This window comes from Sycon ciliatum, chromosome 10 (assembly GCF_964019385.1).
Source record: "Sycon ciliatum chromosome 10, ocSycCili1.1, whole genome shotgun sequence".
Lineage (NCBI taxonomy): Eukaryota > Metazoa > Porifera > Calcarea > Leucosolenida > Sycettidae > Sycon > Sycon ciliatum.
Genome location: NC_088652.1, coordinates 28,746,077 through 28,763,956, shown reverse-complemented (window position 1 = coordinate 28,763,956; position 17,880 = coordinate 28,746,077). Strand labels below are relative to the sequence as shown.

The 17,880-nt window shown below is 49.6% G+C and overlaps 1 protein-coding gene across 1 annotated transcript in view; it reads right to left on the bottom strand.

Annotated features, from left to right (window-relative positions):
- Window positions 1-1,337: 1,337 nt before the first annotated feature.
- Window positions 1,338-17,880, bottom strand: part of LOC135825941 (uncharacterized) — a 17,930-nt gene continuing 1,387 nt past the window's right edge. Inside the window, exons 4-12 of the mRNA XM_065338584.1 lie at window positions 12,019-12,040; window positions 8,513-10,635; window positions 7,926-7,974; window positions 7,052-7,197; window positions 6,473-6,521; window positions 5,620-5,740; window positions 5,099-5,190; window positions 1,988-2,319; window positions 1,338-1,494 (exon numbers count right to left, since the gene is read on the bottom strand). Of these exons, the coding sequence (XP_065194656.1) occupies window positions 1,991-2,319; window positions 5,099-5,190; window positions 5,620-5,740; window positions 6,473-6,521; window positions 7,052-7,197; window positions 7,926-7,974; window positions 8,513-10,635; window positions 12,019-12,040 (2,931 nt within the window). The 3' untranslated portion in view covers window positions 1,338-1,494; window positions 1,988-1,990. The remainder of the gene's footprint in view (window positions 1,495-1,987; window positions 2,320-5,098; window positions 5,191-5,619; window positions 5,741-6,472; window positions 6,522-7,051; window positions 7,198-7,925; window positions 7,975-8,512; window positions 10,636-12,018; window positions 12,041-17,880) is intronic.

The window sequence follows — 17,880 nt, the reverse complement described above, 5'->3', positions numbered from 1 at the left end:
TGCGGAGTCATTTGGCGGCTTCTTGCGGAGTCATTCGGCGGCTCCATGCGGAGTCATTCGGCGGCTCCATGCGGAGTCATTTGCCGGCTCCATGCGGAGTCATTTGTCGCCTCCATTCGGAGTCATTCGCCTGCTTCAAGCGGAGTCATTTGCCGGCTCCATGTGGAGTCATTCGCCTGCTCCATGCGGAGTCATTTGCTGGCTCAGCTGCAGAGCCATCATACCAGTTGCTCGAATCGGCACTCCCAGCCTAATCCAAAACTCGGTTGCTCTGTTGTGAGGTGGGGGGGGGGGGGGGATGCTAAGGTCATGTAACTCATGTTGGATAGCCACATGGTAAGCCTATGGGACTATGACCAGCCGCTTGCACAGTAGCACTACGTTGCACGTACGATGATCTTCCTGCCTCTGCGCACATGCATAATGATGTGTCACACTTGATGTATCGTGTGTAAGAAATATCGGAAATAAGAATAGAAAGTCGTTTTTCAAACACCACGCTATAACCGATACCTACTGTACAAGATGTGTGTCGTATGACCTACAGACAGGACACCACCTCCACAATACGAGCATGAAAGTACGAGATGGTGGAGCGCTCTGGTGGTACTTTACGGTACATGTAGTTATCAACAAGTTACAAGCTAGCACTAAGACATACCAGTAACAATGTAAGTGAGCATTTCATCAAGTGCTGCTATAAGTTTGTACACACACTTGAGAGGAATCAAAAGCGTTTCTGCTGTAACTCTGAGTTGCACGGTTATAAGTTTGTATATAATTATCTATAAGTGACTGGAATTTCGAAAAAAAGGAACTTGACAAAAATAATTATATCTCTGAAATATTCTAACGTCCTTGGCCTAATAAAAATAATTCCATTATATGTATTCATAAAATTCAAAAGAAATGTTTCATGTATCTGCATGACTATAAGTAGTAATTCTGCAACAGGCATAGTAACCTGGTGTGGTCCTCTACAATTAGCTGTCTCTACTGTCTAACCTACTAGACTATTTCATTTCCGTATATTTAGTGGGGTGGTGATCAAGCATAACATAATGTAGCTAACATTTGGCAAATGTGACTAAGGAAGAATGGATTTGATGAATAGCATAGCCAGTCAGTAACATAGAGAACACAGAACGGAGAGAGAGAGAGAGAGAGAGAGAGAGAGAGAGAGAGAGAGAGAGAGAGAGAGAGAGAGAGAGAGAGAGAGAGAGAGAGAGAGAGAGAGAGAGAGAGAGAGAGAGAGAGAGAGAGAGAGAGAGAGAGAGAGAGAGAGAGAGAGAGAGAGAGAGAGAGAGAGAGAGAGAGAGAGAGAGAGAGAGAGAGAGAGAGAGAGAGAGAGAGAGAGAGAGAGAGAGAGAGAGAGAGAGAGAGAGAGAGAGAGAGAGAGAGAGAGAGAGAGAGAGAGAGAGAGAGAGAGAGAGAGAGAGAGAGAGAGAGAGAACAGTACCAGTGCGTGCTGCGTGAAGTGCTTGACACCTCAATCTGTGATGGAGCAAACAGAGATACAAAGACGATCACATAATAGTATACACCAGAGCTAGAATGGATTGGACGCATGCACATGCACACATACACACATACACACACCACACAAACACATACACACACACACAAACACACACACACACACACACACACACACACACACACACACACACACACACACACACACACACACACACACCCTGAATCCACACTCATGCACACAAATTTAAAACATTTCTGGCGTTTTAAGATGCGACTAGCACTCCGGAAAATATGCTATATAGTAGAACATGCGCTCCACTTTTCCAGTCGTCAGGAACTTTGACTTTTCTCCAATTTGATTCATGCATAACGGATACCTCAACTGCATACTTTCTATCACAGCTGGGACAATATCTGATAAGAAACACAGCATCGCAGCCAAACAACAGACGTACATTGCAATGACTTATTCGGAATTCAGGTAGTGCAAGAAATGAATGCAACCTACCGTTTACACACGAGCCCGCCGTGGCAGAAGCTGGTTCATCTTGTCGACCTTGTCGGGATAGATACCCCAGCAATTGATCAGCTTCACCAGCTTGATGTAGCCAGCCTGTTCCTCGCTGCTTACAATGTTGACCAACTTTTCGTTGTGAGTGCGCGTTCCATCTAGTTTCTCAATCCTCTGCAAGTCTGCTATCTGCTCCAGATCGGCGAAGAACCCGGCCGCTTGCGCCATCTTACGAAATGTTCCCGCTGGTAATTTGCCCAACCAAGGCGAAATATCGGTTAGAAAGGCACGCTGTTGGAATGGGTCGCCGTACAACTCCTCATCCTCATCTAATCAAGAATTACATGGGATAAAAATATGAACAAAAATACAAAGAAGTCTGAGGAAAGTGTTGAATGGCCTCTGCTGGGATAACGACTACACCATAGCTCAGTGGTTAGAGCATCGCTGGCTACAAGCGAGGGTCCCTGGTTCGAGTCCTGGTGGTGACAGTCAATTTTTTCTTCAGACTTTTCCCGTTTGTCTCTTTCCCTCAAACCAGTTAAAAATACAAAAAATTGATTTATGGCCAGCCGTATACGTTAGGTTAATACAGCCAGGTTCTAGAGTGTCGATGTGCATCACTCCAGTCTGGACCTGTACATCATCAGTGGTTGATCTAAGTACGCTTATACCATGGCAATGGCTAACCTGGCAAGGATTCTTGGCATCTAAATCACTGTTGTGCTACATGCATGTGGCTCCATTTCAGTATGCCATGTATACTTTTATACACACCAAACACTGTATTTAACCCTTTCACTGCCGCTGTCGACTGCAGTCGACAGCGCATTCATGCACTCCGAGTGCCATTGTTGACTTGCGTCGACGAGTAAACATGCAGTCCCCAGTGCTGTTGTCGACTTCCGTTGACAGGCAGACCTCACCCAGTTTGTGCCTCTATTTTCGAGTATTGGAGATGTTTAGCCGTGGTAGACGGCCCCTGGGCCCTGGAAGATGTCCATACCCATCGAAATACGCTTCCAGAAGTATGGGTTGCCATTTGAAAAAAAAGAACCAGCGTCGTTGAAAATGCGCATCCAATTTTTGGCCGAGCGGCGAGGAAGAAATCGGTTCTCACGCACTTCCACCTCGCTGAGTCGGTGCCAGTGTTTTCCTGGGTAGAGACAACCAGACGATGGATTCCTCGCGGACGCATTCACTGCAAACTTGACGGAAACAGCGCTGGCGGCGGTCACTGGGTCCAAAAATATAATTTTCTAAGAACTACCACGTTACAATGGCGACCAGCACGGTCAAGAGACACTACAGGTATGTCACCTACAACATAATTATAATATTCTTTCTACAACGACACCTACCTAGCACCTCTGGCTCAATACCTGACGATCTACTTCAAGCTGATGCGAAAGTGAATTACACCCGCGAACGCCGCGCTTGTCAACGGAACAGGGAAGCGCTTCACTCTCCAAAGTCGAAAAGTGTTTGGACTGCTGCTAATTGGGAGAACAAACGACCACCATGGCGGCTGAACATTCGGCAGCCGTTCACCGACACGATCCGCTTCACCAAAGGACTTAAGAACGTTTCGTTCTCCGAGTTTTCTGGTGGCAGCAACAAGAATTTCATCCGCAACGACAGGACAAAAGTCTCTCGCAACTGCAGTCCTGTTGCCACGAAGATAGAGGAGATTCCGCAAGCCATCTCTTCTGCGTCCAGTGCTGTAGTTCTCCTGTCCACTGGCATATCTTTCAATCCCAGCGAACGAAAAAAAGGATCTGCTTCTCTCTCCAAAACTACAACTAACTAACTTTAATTCGCGGGTGGCCCGGCCGATCCTGTGTATAGTGTATGTAGCGCATGCGGCGCACGGCACACTTTCGCATGACATGACACGCATTTTTGCACAACGGCTGGCGCTAGAAAAAATCCCAAAATCTGAACTACAAACGTGCTGCGCGATCTAGTGCCAGCCGTTGTGCACAAATGCGTGTCATGTCATGCGAAAGTGCGCCGTATGCTGCTGCAGCTAAAGTTGCCACTGCTTGTGTTGATACTGGTGAAGGTGCTACTGCTGCTGATGCTACTGCAGCTAACAGTGCTGCTGGTGTTTGGGGAGAGGAAGATAGTTATTTTTGCTTTAATCCCTGTAAGAGTCCATGAAGAGAAGGGAACGAAAACGTTTGGTTCTAAAATTTCCTAGTGTTCATTTGGACCGGTGTGGATTGCGTGGATGCATGTACTGCATTCAAGAACAACCAGTTTCATTTAACATGAAAGAGTGGTAGCGACCTCGGCGATAATCGTATAAGAAAGTTAGTTGCTCCCACACTGAAATAGTCAGTGGTGAGTCAGTCAAAGGTCAAGTCAGGTCGACGGGAATAGCGAGAGTTGCAGTGTGAGAGCAACCAACTTCCTTACAGCTCCATTTAACGTAAACATTATTAAAAGATTGCGCAGGTGTGCTTAGCCGTCCCCAGTCATGATCGGCAGAGATAAAACACCAGTTCAGACAACAAGTTGACAACAACCTGCATCAAGCAGTGGAGTCGACTTGGTTACGGATGCCCATTGCAGCTGATGCTGCACTTGATGGGTGTCCAAGGCAAGCCATGGCAATAAAAACAAAAAAGTACTCAGGAGTCAGTACCACTCTTAGGGAACATGACTTCAATAGGAACACTGGTTAAAAAACAATGTACAAGGACATCACCTCCTCATCAAAGTCTACACATACACGTGCATACAATGACAAGAGGGTATTGCAAAACAATTCAACCAGCTCAGGGGCACTCATTAGCTCTGAAGATATTTTCGCCGGGTTGAACCACACAATTAGTATATTTGGACGTCACCGAGAATGTTCAGATACAAAGGAAATTTAGGCCACCAGCCTCACGCTCATTTTCTCCGAAATTCGCCCGCAATCGAACGGCTCCTACACTCCCAGAGAATAAGGTTGACTCCAGAACTACTTCAAACTACGTTTACTCATAATTCGCTACATACACACGGCTAAAACTCTGCCGTGTCCTTGCTGGAGAAAATATATTCACCAACCGGCATCATTGAAATACACATGAATCACGGTGTCCAAAAGCAACCAACCTCTCTCGTCGCCTTTCTCCTCTCCACCGATGAACGGTTCAATCGAGCTCACAAACGCATGCCGGTCGGCAATCTGATCGAATGTCTTTTCACTGCAGTGCAGAGTGGTACCAATAACAAAACAGCACAAAACAGAACGAAACAAAAACTAGAAACAGGTCCACGTTCTAGGTAGGGCCGTAACAGAAGAGCCTCCCTCAGTGGACAGTAGAGCCTCTCCCTCCAGTGGACACCATAGAGTGCCTGCCCCCCCCCCCCCCCCCCCCCAGTGGACAGTAGAGCACCCCCCCCCCCCCCCCCCCCCCCAGTGGACAGTAGAGTCCCACCTCGGTGGACAGTAGAGCCTTGAAATGCAATGCAGCATTTTGTGATCAAAAAGACCCCCTCACTAAATGTGCAGGCAGCGTGTTGTCAGTGTTTCCATTACCCTGAACACTTCGTTAATGAAAGCGGTCGATTGGTCAGCTCCAAGGCAACGTATTTGACCTCTTTATAAACCTGCGAGGAAAGCCTTCACTAACCCAATGGCACCAAGCGACATGAATTCAGCGTCGTGAACACCGCTTTCACCAGCGCTGTGATGACCGCTTCCTGGAGCACCGTGACCACCGCTTCTACTGTCCACACTGGCACAGGCTTCTGCTGCAAGGAAACAGACGGCGTGCCATTGGAGTGGCCAAGAGACATGCACACACACGCGCACACACACGCACGTGCGCGCACGCACCCGCACACACACCCGCACACACACGCACACACACACACACACGCACACGCACACACACACACATGCAGATGCAACGTATACATGTACACACACAGGTGGGCACGCACACACGGTTTGTTGCAGAAGTTTATTGTCACCACTGAAACAAACATGGTTCATTTCGTACTCGGATGGACCCCTCACTCCTCCGAAATGAACACAGTTTGCAATGCTGGACACCACAAATCAAGTGCATTTACACGTAGTGCATTGTTGGGCAAGTTACGATTTTCGACCTCCCACCCTCCTCCTCCTCTGCTGCGGACGATGTTCGCTTCAGGGCGACAAAATATGACAGCGACCCCATAGCAATTCTATGACAATGTAATGTCAGTTGTCCAGGGCCCAAAACAGAGTCAGAACTGCAGTGTTGGCTGGGATCAAACACCAGCTTGCCGTGAGAAGAGGCTCAAATTTTACATTCTATCCACAGCAGATATGGTCCTGTGCTCATGCAGTGTTCAATACCCGAACGGGAATAGCTAGCTCAAAACGAAAATAGAACAGCGTACCGGTTTCCTTGCGACTAAAGGTTCACACGAATGCAGACATCATGCAAACCATCATTTGGAAGTAGCAGATCTGTTTGAATTGTGCATCCAACTAACCTGAAGGAAGAGAGGTCGATCTCGGGTCAAACAGCTTTCCACATACATCCTGCAGGTATTGCAAGAGACCAAGTACACGCAAGCACATGCCCACGCCCACACGCCCACACACACACACACACACACACACGTCCACCCACGCACGCACACACCCGCACGCACACACCCGCACACCCACACACCGGCACGCACGCGCACGCACACACACATACACACACGCACACACAAATACATGTAAATACACACGAGCAAAAGCACACATGCATGCAAACACGCACACGCACAAGCCATAATTGCCGAAGTCAAAGTAGGCTCAAAATGGTTATCTCCTCATCCACATGACGGGAATACGTGGCAAGTTTTAAGAAAATAGAGACATGGTGCAACTTTGTGTGTGAAGAACTCTCCTCCTAAACAGAGATAATACAGAATTACAACAAGACCTGGTGGAAATTGTCTCTTGGTTCGTGCCCCCCCCCCCCCCACAAAAACATAATATGAACTAAAGCTAGCGGCAGGCGCTACTAACGTAATGTCTTTTGCATAGCTGCGGGAATTCAATCAGGTCAAGGCTCTCACCTGGTCAAGGCCCAGCCAGAACATGGCCTGCTCACGGAGCGACATGAATTCAGCGTCGTGAACACCGCTTTCACCAGCGCTGTGATGACCGCTTCCTGGAGCACCGTGACCACCGCTTCTACTGTCCACACTGGCACAGGCTTCTGCTGCAAGGAAACAGACGGCGTGCCATTGGAGTGGCCAAGAGACATGCACACACACGCGCACACACACGCACGTGCGCGCACGCACCCGCACACACACCCGCACACACACGCACACACACACACACGCACACGCACACACACACATGCAGATGCAACGTATACATGTACACACACAGGTGGGCACGCACACACGGTTTGTTGCAGAAGTTTATTGTCACCACTGAAACAAACATGGTTCATTTCGTACTCGGATGGACCCCTCACTCCTCCGAAATGAACACAGTTTGCAATGCTGGACACCACAAATCAAGTGCATTTACACGTAGTGCATTGTTGGGCAAGTTACGATTTTCGACCTCCCACCCTCCTCCTCCTCTGCTGCGGACGATGTTCGCTTCAGGGCGACAAAATATGACAGCGACCCCATAGCAATTCTATGACAATGTAATGTCAGTTGTCCAGGGCCCAAAACAGAGTCAGAACTGCAGTGTTGGCTGGGATCAAACACCAGCTTGCCGTGAGAAGAGGCTCAAATTTTACATTCTATCCACAGCAGATATGGTCCTGTGCTCATGCAGTGTTCAATACCTGAACGGGAATAGCTAGCTCAAAACGAAAATAGAACAGCGTACCGGTTTCCTTGCGACTAAAGGTTCACACGAATGCAGACATCATGCAAACCATCATTTGGAAGTAGCAGATCTGTTTGAATTGTGCATCCAACTAACCTGAAGGAAGAGAGGTCGATCTCGGGTCAAACAGCTTTCCACATACATCCTGCAGGTATTGCAAGAGACCAAGTACACGCAAGCACATGCCCACGCCCACACGCCCACACACACACACACACACACACACACGTCCACCCACGCACGCACACACCCGCACGCACGCACACACCCGCACACCCACACACCGGCACGCACGCGCACGCACACACACATACACACACGCACACACAAATACATGTAAATACACACGAGCAAAAGCACACATGCATGCAAACACGCACACGCACAAGCCATAATTGCCGAAGTCAAAGTAGGCTCAAAATGGTTATCTCCTCATCCACATGACGGGAATACGTGGCAAGTTTTAAGAAAATAGAGACATGGTGCAACTTTGTGTGTGAAGAACTCTCCTCCTAAACAGAGATAATACAGAATTACAACAAGACCTGGTGGAAATTGTCTCTTGGTTCGTGCCCCCCCCCCCCCACAAAAACATAATATTATGAACTAAAGCTAGCGGCAGGCGCTACTAACGTAATGTCTTTTGCATAGCTGCGGGAATTCAATCAGGTCAAGGCTCTCACCTGGTCAAGGCCCAGCCAGAACATGGCCTGCTCACGGATCGTCTGTATATCCCGCTTCTTTGAACGTGTACACAGTGGGTAGTCTTCAGCCACTAGGGTGGAAGTGTCCAAGGCGTGCGCACAGCTTGGTGCGCAGCACGTAGATAAGCCATGCTGTAGACACTCCTCGCCCGATGTTTCTCCGCAGGGGCATGGCAATGTGCTGATCACTTCGACCTGCAGGCCCCACTTCCGTAGCACTGTGAGCACGATTGCCCGGACTTCATCCAGCGTAGACTTTCCGCTGCCGCCGTGTCGGCCCTCGCACTCGACGTACACTTGTAAGCCGTAGCGTGTATAGTGCAGGTGCAGCCACGGCCAAACGCTGTTCCAGCGAAGGCGAACGCTGCACCGTGACAGCGTGGCAGCCGAGCGATTGTGTGACTTCAGCAGCACCTCCACCACGCATTGCCAGTACAGGAACACGGGAAAGTGCATCAACTCATCGCTGTCTGTGTGCTTAAAGGACACGTAGGCACAGGAACAAGGCAGCTGGGGGTCCGTGCCCATGTCCCGGACGATTGCAGGTACAATAAACTCGTGCTCATCCTGCACAATTGCCAGGACTGAGAGCCATTCTAGGATTTCAAAAATGAGCTTGAACCCATCACTGCTTGCTCTGAATGCTTGCCACGCCTTAGCATGGTCGCAGTAAGACTGACCCTCGAACATCTTGTTGAGAGCTTTGCGTGCCAGGGACTCCGTCATGAACCCAGACTTATAGCGCCGCGCTTCGTGCCTTGTGATGTCTCGGTCAAGCTTCATGTAGACAAAGGCATTGACACAGTCCAGGATGAACTGGGGCTCCAGGATGACCGTGTCTTTCAGCTTGAAAGTTGGGAAGTACGCCAGGTGGCCTGCTTCGTGGCAGTACTTCAGCAGCAGCTGTATTTGCCGGTCACTGCAGTCATGTGGAACAGCCTTGACTTGCTTCGCTATGAACTTTGCCTCCTTGAAGGAAATCCAAGGCCACGTGACCTCCTGCTTGAGCGTGTGTATGGTTATGCAGAATCGGAGCCATGGAACAGGGATGTTACGTTGGCTCTTCCGGCAGCGGTCGATGATGGCCTCTCTCAATCGCTGCAGCTCATCTGCTTGTGCTGCACTTCCAGTGGATCTGGTGCTGTCGATTTTGAAGTACGATGTTTCGTTCCAGACAAGGTACTTATACGGCGAACCTTCGATATTCTTTCGAAGTAGTTTACAAGGATCAGGCAAATCGGTTTTCTTCCACATGTCACTCTGACACCCCACTACAAACACATCATCTGCAGCACTCTGGTCTGTGCTGCTGTCAGCTTTCGCATTCAGCAGCAGCATGTCGAGCCAGCTTAGCAGCTGGTCTAGGCGAGTCGCATTGGCCGGTAGAGTGGCCCGCTCGATACATTCTTCCTGGCTGAACTGAAATTTATCGAGCTGGGGAAGGGTCTCTAGAAGGTCCAGAGAAGAGTTGTATGTGGCAATAAAGGTTGTGTTTTTGGCCATGAAGAGGGGCTGCACGGATTGGTAGACTTGCTGCCCTCCAAGGTCGCGGAATGTGATGACGGTATAGTCGGGCGTGTTGGCCCGGTCAGAGATGTACTTTACCCGGTCTGCGTTGAGAAATCCTGTGATGGTCTTGTGGATTTCCTCGCGCATTGCTGGCCCGTCGCTGCTGCTGCTGCTACTGCTGTCCTCCATAGGTCCTGCATGGGTCCCAACCACAGGATCCTCTCCTGCTGGGGCTCTCTCTCTGTCATCTTGTGTTGTCTCTTTGTCTTGGGGATGATTCGAAGTGGATGGTTTGCACATCATGGTGATGACGTAGAGTCGACTCAGAGCATCTGGCATGTCTGGGCATTCGATGAATCGACAGTCATCAGAGATGCTTGTAGTTGCGTAGGACGTGCGCATGCCGGGCGTGCTGAGTTCATTCTCATCGTGCATCTTCTCAAGCAACGCCTTCAGCAAGCTGGTCTTTCCAACGCGCGCCGCACCAAGTATTGCCACGTGCAGGAAATGGATGACGGTCGTACCGCCCAACCTGGCTGCCTCCTGCTCTGCTGCTTCGAGTTCACTGATACTTGGCAGAACAGCAGTATCTCCTGGGCACAGCGATAAGCACAGCACACATCAAAAAATGTTGTGTAACTGCAGGTGACATTTACAGTTTGTTGTTTCTTTTGTATTGCTAGCAAGAAATCATACAGTACAGGCAACAGGAATGCAAAACAAGTGAGAGTGCATCTTCACTGCATGCACTCGTATTATGAGAAAGCCCGCTTGACTCGCAAGTTTACGGTCACAGGTGGGTCTGAAAGTCATTGCTTCCCGCAGAATAACCACTCCATCACAGGAATATTGGCAGACAGGAGACACCTGTTATGGTGTTGCTACAGTTGAGGCACTGGGCTTTATAGAGTCCAGGGGCGTCACACACGGTACCACCAGCACCACCACGCTTGTACCACTTTTCGCCCCGGATGCTGCGCCCAATTCATCCAAAAAACAAGCAATAAAAGAGCACTTAAATGTGCGCTGTTCACCCAAAAATCACTATTTACCAATGTTGCAAAGAATAGCAAAATCACAAACGAATATTCTAACAAATATGCACAGTACGAAAAATATTCTACTATTCTACCCTTACAGACGAGCCCATTTCAGCACACTATACTTTCTTGTTTATTTGAGCCAGCGCGTGCTAAGACATGACCACAGCTTTTGTGGAAAAAGTCGAGAAAATCGCGATTTGAATTCCGCGACAACAAAATACGAAGTGGAGTGCGACGCGAGTTGCTGTTCTTGTTCTCCTCGGTAGACTGGACTGTTCTGGATGCAACTCTTTGTTGCAAGTACATGAAAGTTTATTCGTTTGAGTTTGGATTCCATGTTGCACTGAGTCTCCTAAAACGGATCGTCAACGGTGTATCGAAGGAAGAGGCTAATGTACTTCGGAGCGGAAGAAGTCGACATCCTCGCGTTCCATGCGCTGCTACGACCAGCTGTGCCAGAAGCCATCACGAAAAACGAACTGGATGTCCAGAACGTTCTTCAAAGTGAAAGAGAGGGATGAGTTGGACCGCACTAAAATAGTAAAGAAGAAGGCACCATGGGCTCCCACTTCGCAACAGTACAGTGTGGGTACTGTATTCGTACAATTACACGTGCCCTTCGCAACTGTACTACAGTGCCAGCACTCTATTGTTACTACTACTAACTGTCTGGCGAGCGCTCACACATCCCGGATTCGTCAAGTACACGTACGGTAACCGCTGTACTGTAATCTGTAGCAGCAGCCCTAGCTCTATTGCCGCTAGCGCAGGGTCCACATGTACTCGTACAAAACTAGCATGCATGCCACACATAGAACATGATTGTACAGCTCTTCGAACGAACTTTATTACTATTCGACTATTCGTGTGCATCACTGGCCATTCGTAACTTTTTTGGCGAAAAAGAAGTTTGAGAATTGATTTGTCACTTACCTGCCTGCAGCTGTTTGGCCTCCTTCATAGAGAGTCAGAAAAAAACAGAGACACAAATCACACATATGTGTTAGACATGCTCTCTCTCTCTCTCTCCCTCTCTCTCTCTCTCTCTCTCTCTCTCTCTCTCTCTCTCTCTCTCTCGTCGTTCATTTGCCCTCGCTGGGCAGTATAGTTTAGGCCCTAGCGGGCAGTATGCTTTTCCCTTGGCGGGCAGGTTGTCGGCCTCGATGGCTGTTCGTTTGCTCAATAGGCAGTATGATTTAGCCCTCGGTGGGCAGTATATAATCGGCCCATGGTGGGCAGCATGCTTTGGCCCTCGGTGGGTACTATGCTTTATCCCTTGGCGGGAAGTTTGCTTTAGCCCTCGTTGGGCAGGCTATTGGCCTCGACGGCCGTTGTGCACCCTCGGTTGGGCAGTATCCTTTAGCCTTCGGTAGGCAGGTTGCTGGCCTCAGCGGCCATTCGCACGCCCTCGATTGGGCTATACGCTTATTCTTGCGCCCTCGGTCGGGCTACAATCATGCGCCCTCGGTCGGGCTATAATAATGCGCCCTCGGTGGAGCTATAATCATACGCCCTCGGTCGGGCTACAATCATGCGCCCTCTGTCGGGCTACAATCACGCGCCCTCGGTCGGGCTATAATCATGCGCCCTCGGTGGGGCTATAATCATGCGCCCTCGGTGGAGCTATAATCATACGCCCTCGGTCGGGCTATAATCATGCGCCGTCGGTCGGGCTAAAATCATGCTCCCTCGGTCGGGCTACAATCATGCGCCCTCTGTCGGGCTACAATCACACGTCCTCGGTCGGGCTATAATCATGCGCCCTCGTTAGGGCTATAATCATGCGCCCTCAGTCGGGCTATAATCATGCGCCCTCGGTCGGGCTATAATCATGCGCCCTCGGTCGGGCTATAATCATGCGCCCTCGGTCGGGCTAAAATCATGCTCCCTCGGTCGGGCTACAATCACGCGCCCTCGGTCGGGCTATAATCATGCGCCCTCGGTAGGGCTATAATCATGCGCCCTCGGTCGAGCTATAATCATGCGCCCTCGGTCGGGCTATAATCATGCGCCGTCGGTCGGGCTACAATCATGCGCCCTCTGTCGGTCTACAAGCACGCGCCCTCGGTCGGGCCATAATCATGCGCCCTCGGTAGGGCTATAATCATGCGCCCTCGGTCGAGCTATAATCATGCGCCCTCGGTCGGGCTATAATCATGCGCCCTCGGTCGGGCTATTATCATGCGCCGTCGGTCGGGCTAAAATCATGCCCCGTCGGTCGGGCTAAAATCATGCGCCCTCGGTCGGGCTACAATCATGCGCCCTCTGTCGGGCTACAATCACGCGCCCTCGGTCGGGCTATAATCATGCGCCCTCGATCGGGCTATAATCATGCGCCATCGGTCGGGCTATAATCATGCGCCCTCGGTCGGGCTATAATCATGCGCCCTCGGTCGGGCTACAATTATGCGCCCTCGGTCGGGCTATAATCATGCGCCCTCGCTTGGGCTATACGCTTCTTCGCGCGCCCTCGCTTGGGCCGTATGCTTTAACTCTCGATGGGTAAGCTGTTGGCCTCGGCGGCCATTCATGCGCCTGCAGCGGGCAGGTTACTGGACACATTGGCCATTTGTGCACCCTTGGTGGGCAGTATGCTAACGGCCCACGGCGGGTAGTATTACTTAGCCATCAGTGGGCTGGCTGTTGGCCTCGCTAGCCGCTCGTGCCACCGGTCCACGGTGGGCAGCTGCAGGCTAGCCCTCGGTGGGCCGTTCGTGCGTTTGCCCCCGGTGGGCAGTGTGAATCACTGACGATCGAACGTGATGATGTGACTCAACTATTATCGTTTGTTTTCTTGGAACTGGTCTATCATCACGTACTATTATCTTTAATCAAATTGAAGTCATGGCAACCCCCAAACCTATGTGTTGATTGCTTGTGAGTGAGTGCGTCAGTCAGTACGTCGTTGTACGGACAGACTGGGCGTGGGAGTGTCTGCAATTACGTTTGTGCACATGAATGTGTGTGTGTGTGTGTGTGTGTGTGTGTGTGTGTGTGCGTGTGTGTGTGCGTATGCAGAGGTATGCCCGCAGACCTGGGTGTGTACCCGTGGGCCTGGGTTTTAAATTTTTTAATTCCCGTTTGAAAAAATATCCCACACACTACATTTGCAGCGCGCACTTTCAACATCGGCACTTTTGCTCGTGTGCAAAGTATAATAGTGAGCACAAGGGCCCCGGCCAAGTTCAAAAATTAGTTGCAAGCGTGTGTCCAAGTTTATCGTATGCGAGTAAATATCCTTGGAAACGGTACGATAAATTTGAGTTTGCACGTCGTGTGAATGGCCTACTTCCTCCGTTAACAACTTCGAGATTGATATTTGAGAGACTGGTTTGCACACAAACTGCTGTGAAATGAGTCACAATCACTTTCTCGGCCTTCCCTCGCCTGCCATGAAAAAAGGTACCATGCAAGGAAAGCGACCTTTCACAACAAGCGAGCGGAATCGATGGTTGAGCTGTGGCAACATAGGTGAGGACAGTAATGGCGAGCGTAATTGAAATATCACTTCTCCGAGGGGGTAATACGCTGCTTGGCCTCTCTACTACTCTAGCACTGAGTTTGAGAGCGATGGAACGGAGCAGCAAGCCCGCACAATGAGCGAGTGAACAAGGAGGTGCTCCGATCGCACGGCGCAATGAAATAATTCTGAACTCAGGTTCTTGTTCAACCTGCGCAAAGCCCAGATTCGAATGCTGATGACCGTGCATTCTTTCAGAAGTCTGCAGTCCGACGCAAGTCTCGTGGCTAAAGAAAGCCGACTGGACTTGCTAGCCGCTGCCGTTCAGTGCTGGCAGGGTATCAATCACAGAAAATGGAATCAGTTTGGCTGTGCCTTTAGTACTCCTTTACTCCTCGTTTCGCGGAGTTCTGGAGAGCGAAGATGAAACCAGGGAGTCGTAAAATATCTTTACGACTCCCTGGTGGAAACGAGTAATCACCACCGCGGCGGATCACGCAGCTTGAAAGCACACTTACTTCAACGACGGCGACATCAAGTTCAGCCAAGTGTGATCAAAGAAGCCGAGGCAAGGCTGAAACGAGCTGAACAACGACTCGAACGAGATGACGACTCGCGCGCAGCAGATGACGGCAGCGAACCAGGGTCGAAAATTAGTCGAACAAAAGCGACGCAAACTGAACTATCTGCTCATTCTGTCAACAGTTTCTCTTGTAAAGATGCTGTACATAGGCTGAACTACCTTCGTCCAGTGATTTGCAGGCGATACAAACTGTTCTTGACCTATTCTAAGCGTTTTCGTATCGATCAAAATCCATCACGAAGTTTTTGTTAACGGATGAAGTACTTTGTCCGCCAAGTTAAAATTGCCACTTATCTTCACTCTTGTCTCAAAACGAAAATACAAATATTCGAAGCATGCCACGATCAGAAAACGCTACGTATATGATACTTTACACAGCAGAAAGCAGCTCAGCCGAAAATCCTAGCAAGTTACACATCCTCCTCGCCACTATCGTCGCTGGAGGAAGAGCTCAAAACATTCAATCCAGACAGATGCTGCTCGTTTTATAGCTTGTTCCACTTCTCCTCGTCTCGAATTACGCTCAAAGGCAGTCACCTGTCGTGCCTGTCATCTTGCCGCTCAGAAGCTGAGTGAGAGTACCCGTGTGGTGGCTGTATGCGTTATCCCCGTTCGTCGCAATAAATGCCTTTGTTTGAGGCAAAAAGGCAACACCACATCACTGCCAGTTTTCAAATCGCCTCTTGCGCTTGTCGTACTTGCTGATCACCACCCACGCAAGCCGCTGGTGCTTGTAGTGCAGTGATAGCTTCTGCTTGATGTAGCACATGTGCGTACTGCACCTAACGTCTTGCACCAGTGTTGCACTGACTCTGGAGCAGGCGTAGCTCTTTTCTGCGAGATTCCTGCAAGTTGTTTGCACAAGAGTTTCCCTCAGGAGTTGGTGTTTATTTTGATCAGCTCCTTTGCCAAGTCCTCTGTGAGCTTCAGAGTGTGTCTGCCGGATTGGTCTCGCATTCTGGAGATGTCGATATGATCTGTAGTTTCTTCGTCGGTGATTTGCTGGTGAGAACGCTTCACTAGCCGCTGTACAGTGCGAGTATTCAACTTCAAGCTAGCGATGTGCTTTTTCAGCTATTCTATGCCTCCCCGCGGAAAACCATCCTTGCCACCAGACAGCTGGAAGTAGGCAGAAACTGTATTCGCCATCGCTCTGAATTGTGAACATCCTGACCTGTTTTACGGACTGGAGCGGAGGTTGCAGCCTTTTATTGCGGTGACGGAAGTGTTCGTCGGTGGCAGCTCCAGTCAAAAAGATTCAAACGAACTGATTACAACTTCTGTGGTGGTTTGTGCTGCCATATTGTCGGATGCAATGGTCTATGGTTATGTTCGGATGGTGAATCGGTGGTTCCATGCGGTATGACGCAGGCAGAACACCGAAAAATCAAGTGCGAAGATAAGCGCCAATTGTAACTTGGCGGACCAAGTATTAGCAAACGTCACTTGTCTAGTGAGAATGTGCCTTGTCGTCGTACACAGTATATTCACCATCATACTTTATTCCAACAGGAGTGCATAAAACATTTGGAAATTTGAGAAAAGTCACAAAAAGAGGCGCAATTTACTGCGCTTTCTCCGTATCCTTGTTGAAATCGCACGTACTGGATTAAAAAAAAACCACTCGTTGCGGTCATGACGAGTAGACCCCTCCGAACTCATCAATCACCAGTGTGCTTCGCGGGGTCAGGATGGGATTCTAACACAGTTTCCTAATTCGTCTTGCCGTTTCACGGCTTGCAAATGGTCCCAATTATCACATGCACTTGGCGTCTGGTTGATCAAATGCAGTGATACCCTACAAAAGCCGGCCGGCACCAAATTTAGCGCTTGGTGCACAGAATAGGATATAGTTTAGGCGATTGCTACATTCATCCCCTCCCCCCATTTTTATTGGAGCATATGCTGTTCTTCATCATGTTTTGGCTGCTCACTGACAACAGGTACTGGCACCTCCGCGTCGGGCGGAATGTCAGTCCGCTCCGAACTGGACTGGCAATGACTTGATCACTCCCACTGTTTCCTGTTGGAACAGGAATTGCACCGTCGCAAGAATACTTTGCAAAAATCCATCCAGGCTCTGCTAGCCAGAGCTTGGCTTCTTTGGTCCATGGATGTTGCTGAGACTTTGCAGAAAAAATCTTCAAGTCCACCAATTCGTGATTCGAATCTGGAGGGGATCATCCTCAAAACATCGTTGTACAACGTTGCAAAAAGAGGCGGTTGACGACCACCAGCTTTGTTTTTGTCCCACTTGAGCAGCGCTGCGTTCAGCACATCACTGCACGCCTTTCTCAAGACGCATCGAGCGCGTCCTGGAATCTGTACAAAAGTCTAGAGCTCGTACAGAGTCGAGCGTTTCTTTCGCAGTGCAATCAATGCCGCTCACACACCAACGGCCCGTGCAACCTCTTTTGGACGACCCCTAATGAAAACTGTACAAGCTCACGCGCCCACAGACTCGTAGTACATGCCTCGTACGGTATGACTCATCATCTCCAGAAAAGTCAACAAAACGAAACATTCCGCCATGGCCAGACCAAGCGGAGTTACACACTCTCGTGTTTATGTAATCTTGATCTCATAGACAGCTGTACAAATGTAGGACATGGACGGTGGTAGGTGCACCTCACATGACTCACGTGACACCTAGTCACTGCATAGTTCAACCAATCAAATGTACGACACGCTGCAATGTTTACTGTATACACACAGTACATCTAAATTCAGTCACTCACAGTCAAGTCTATTC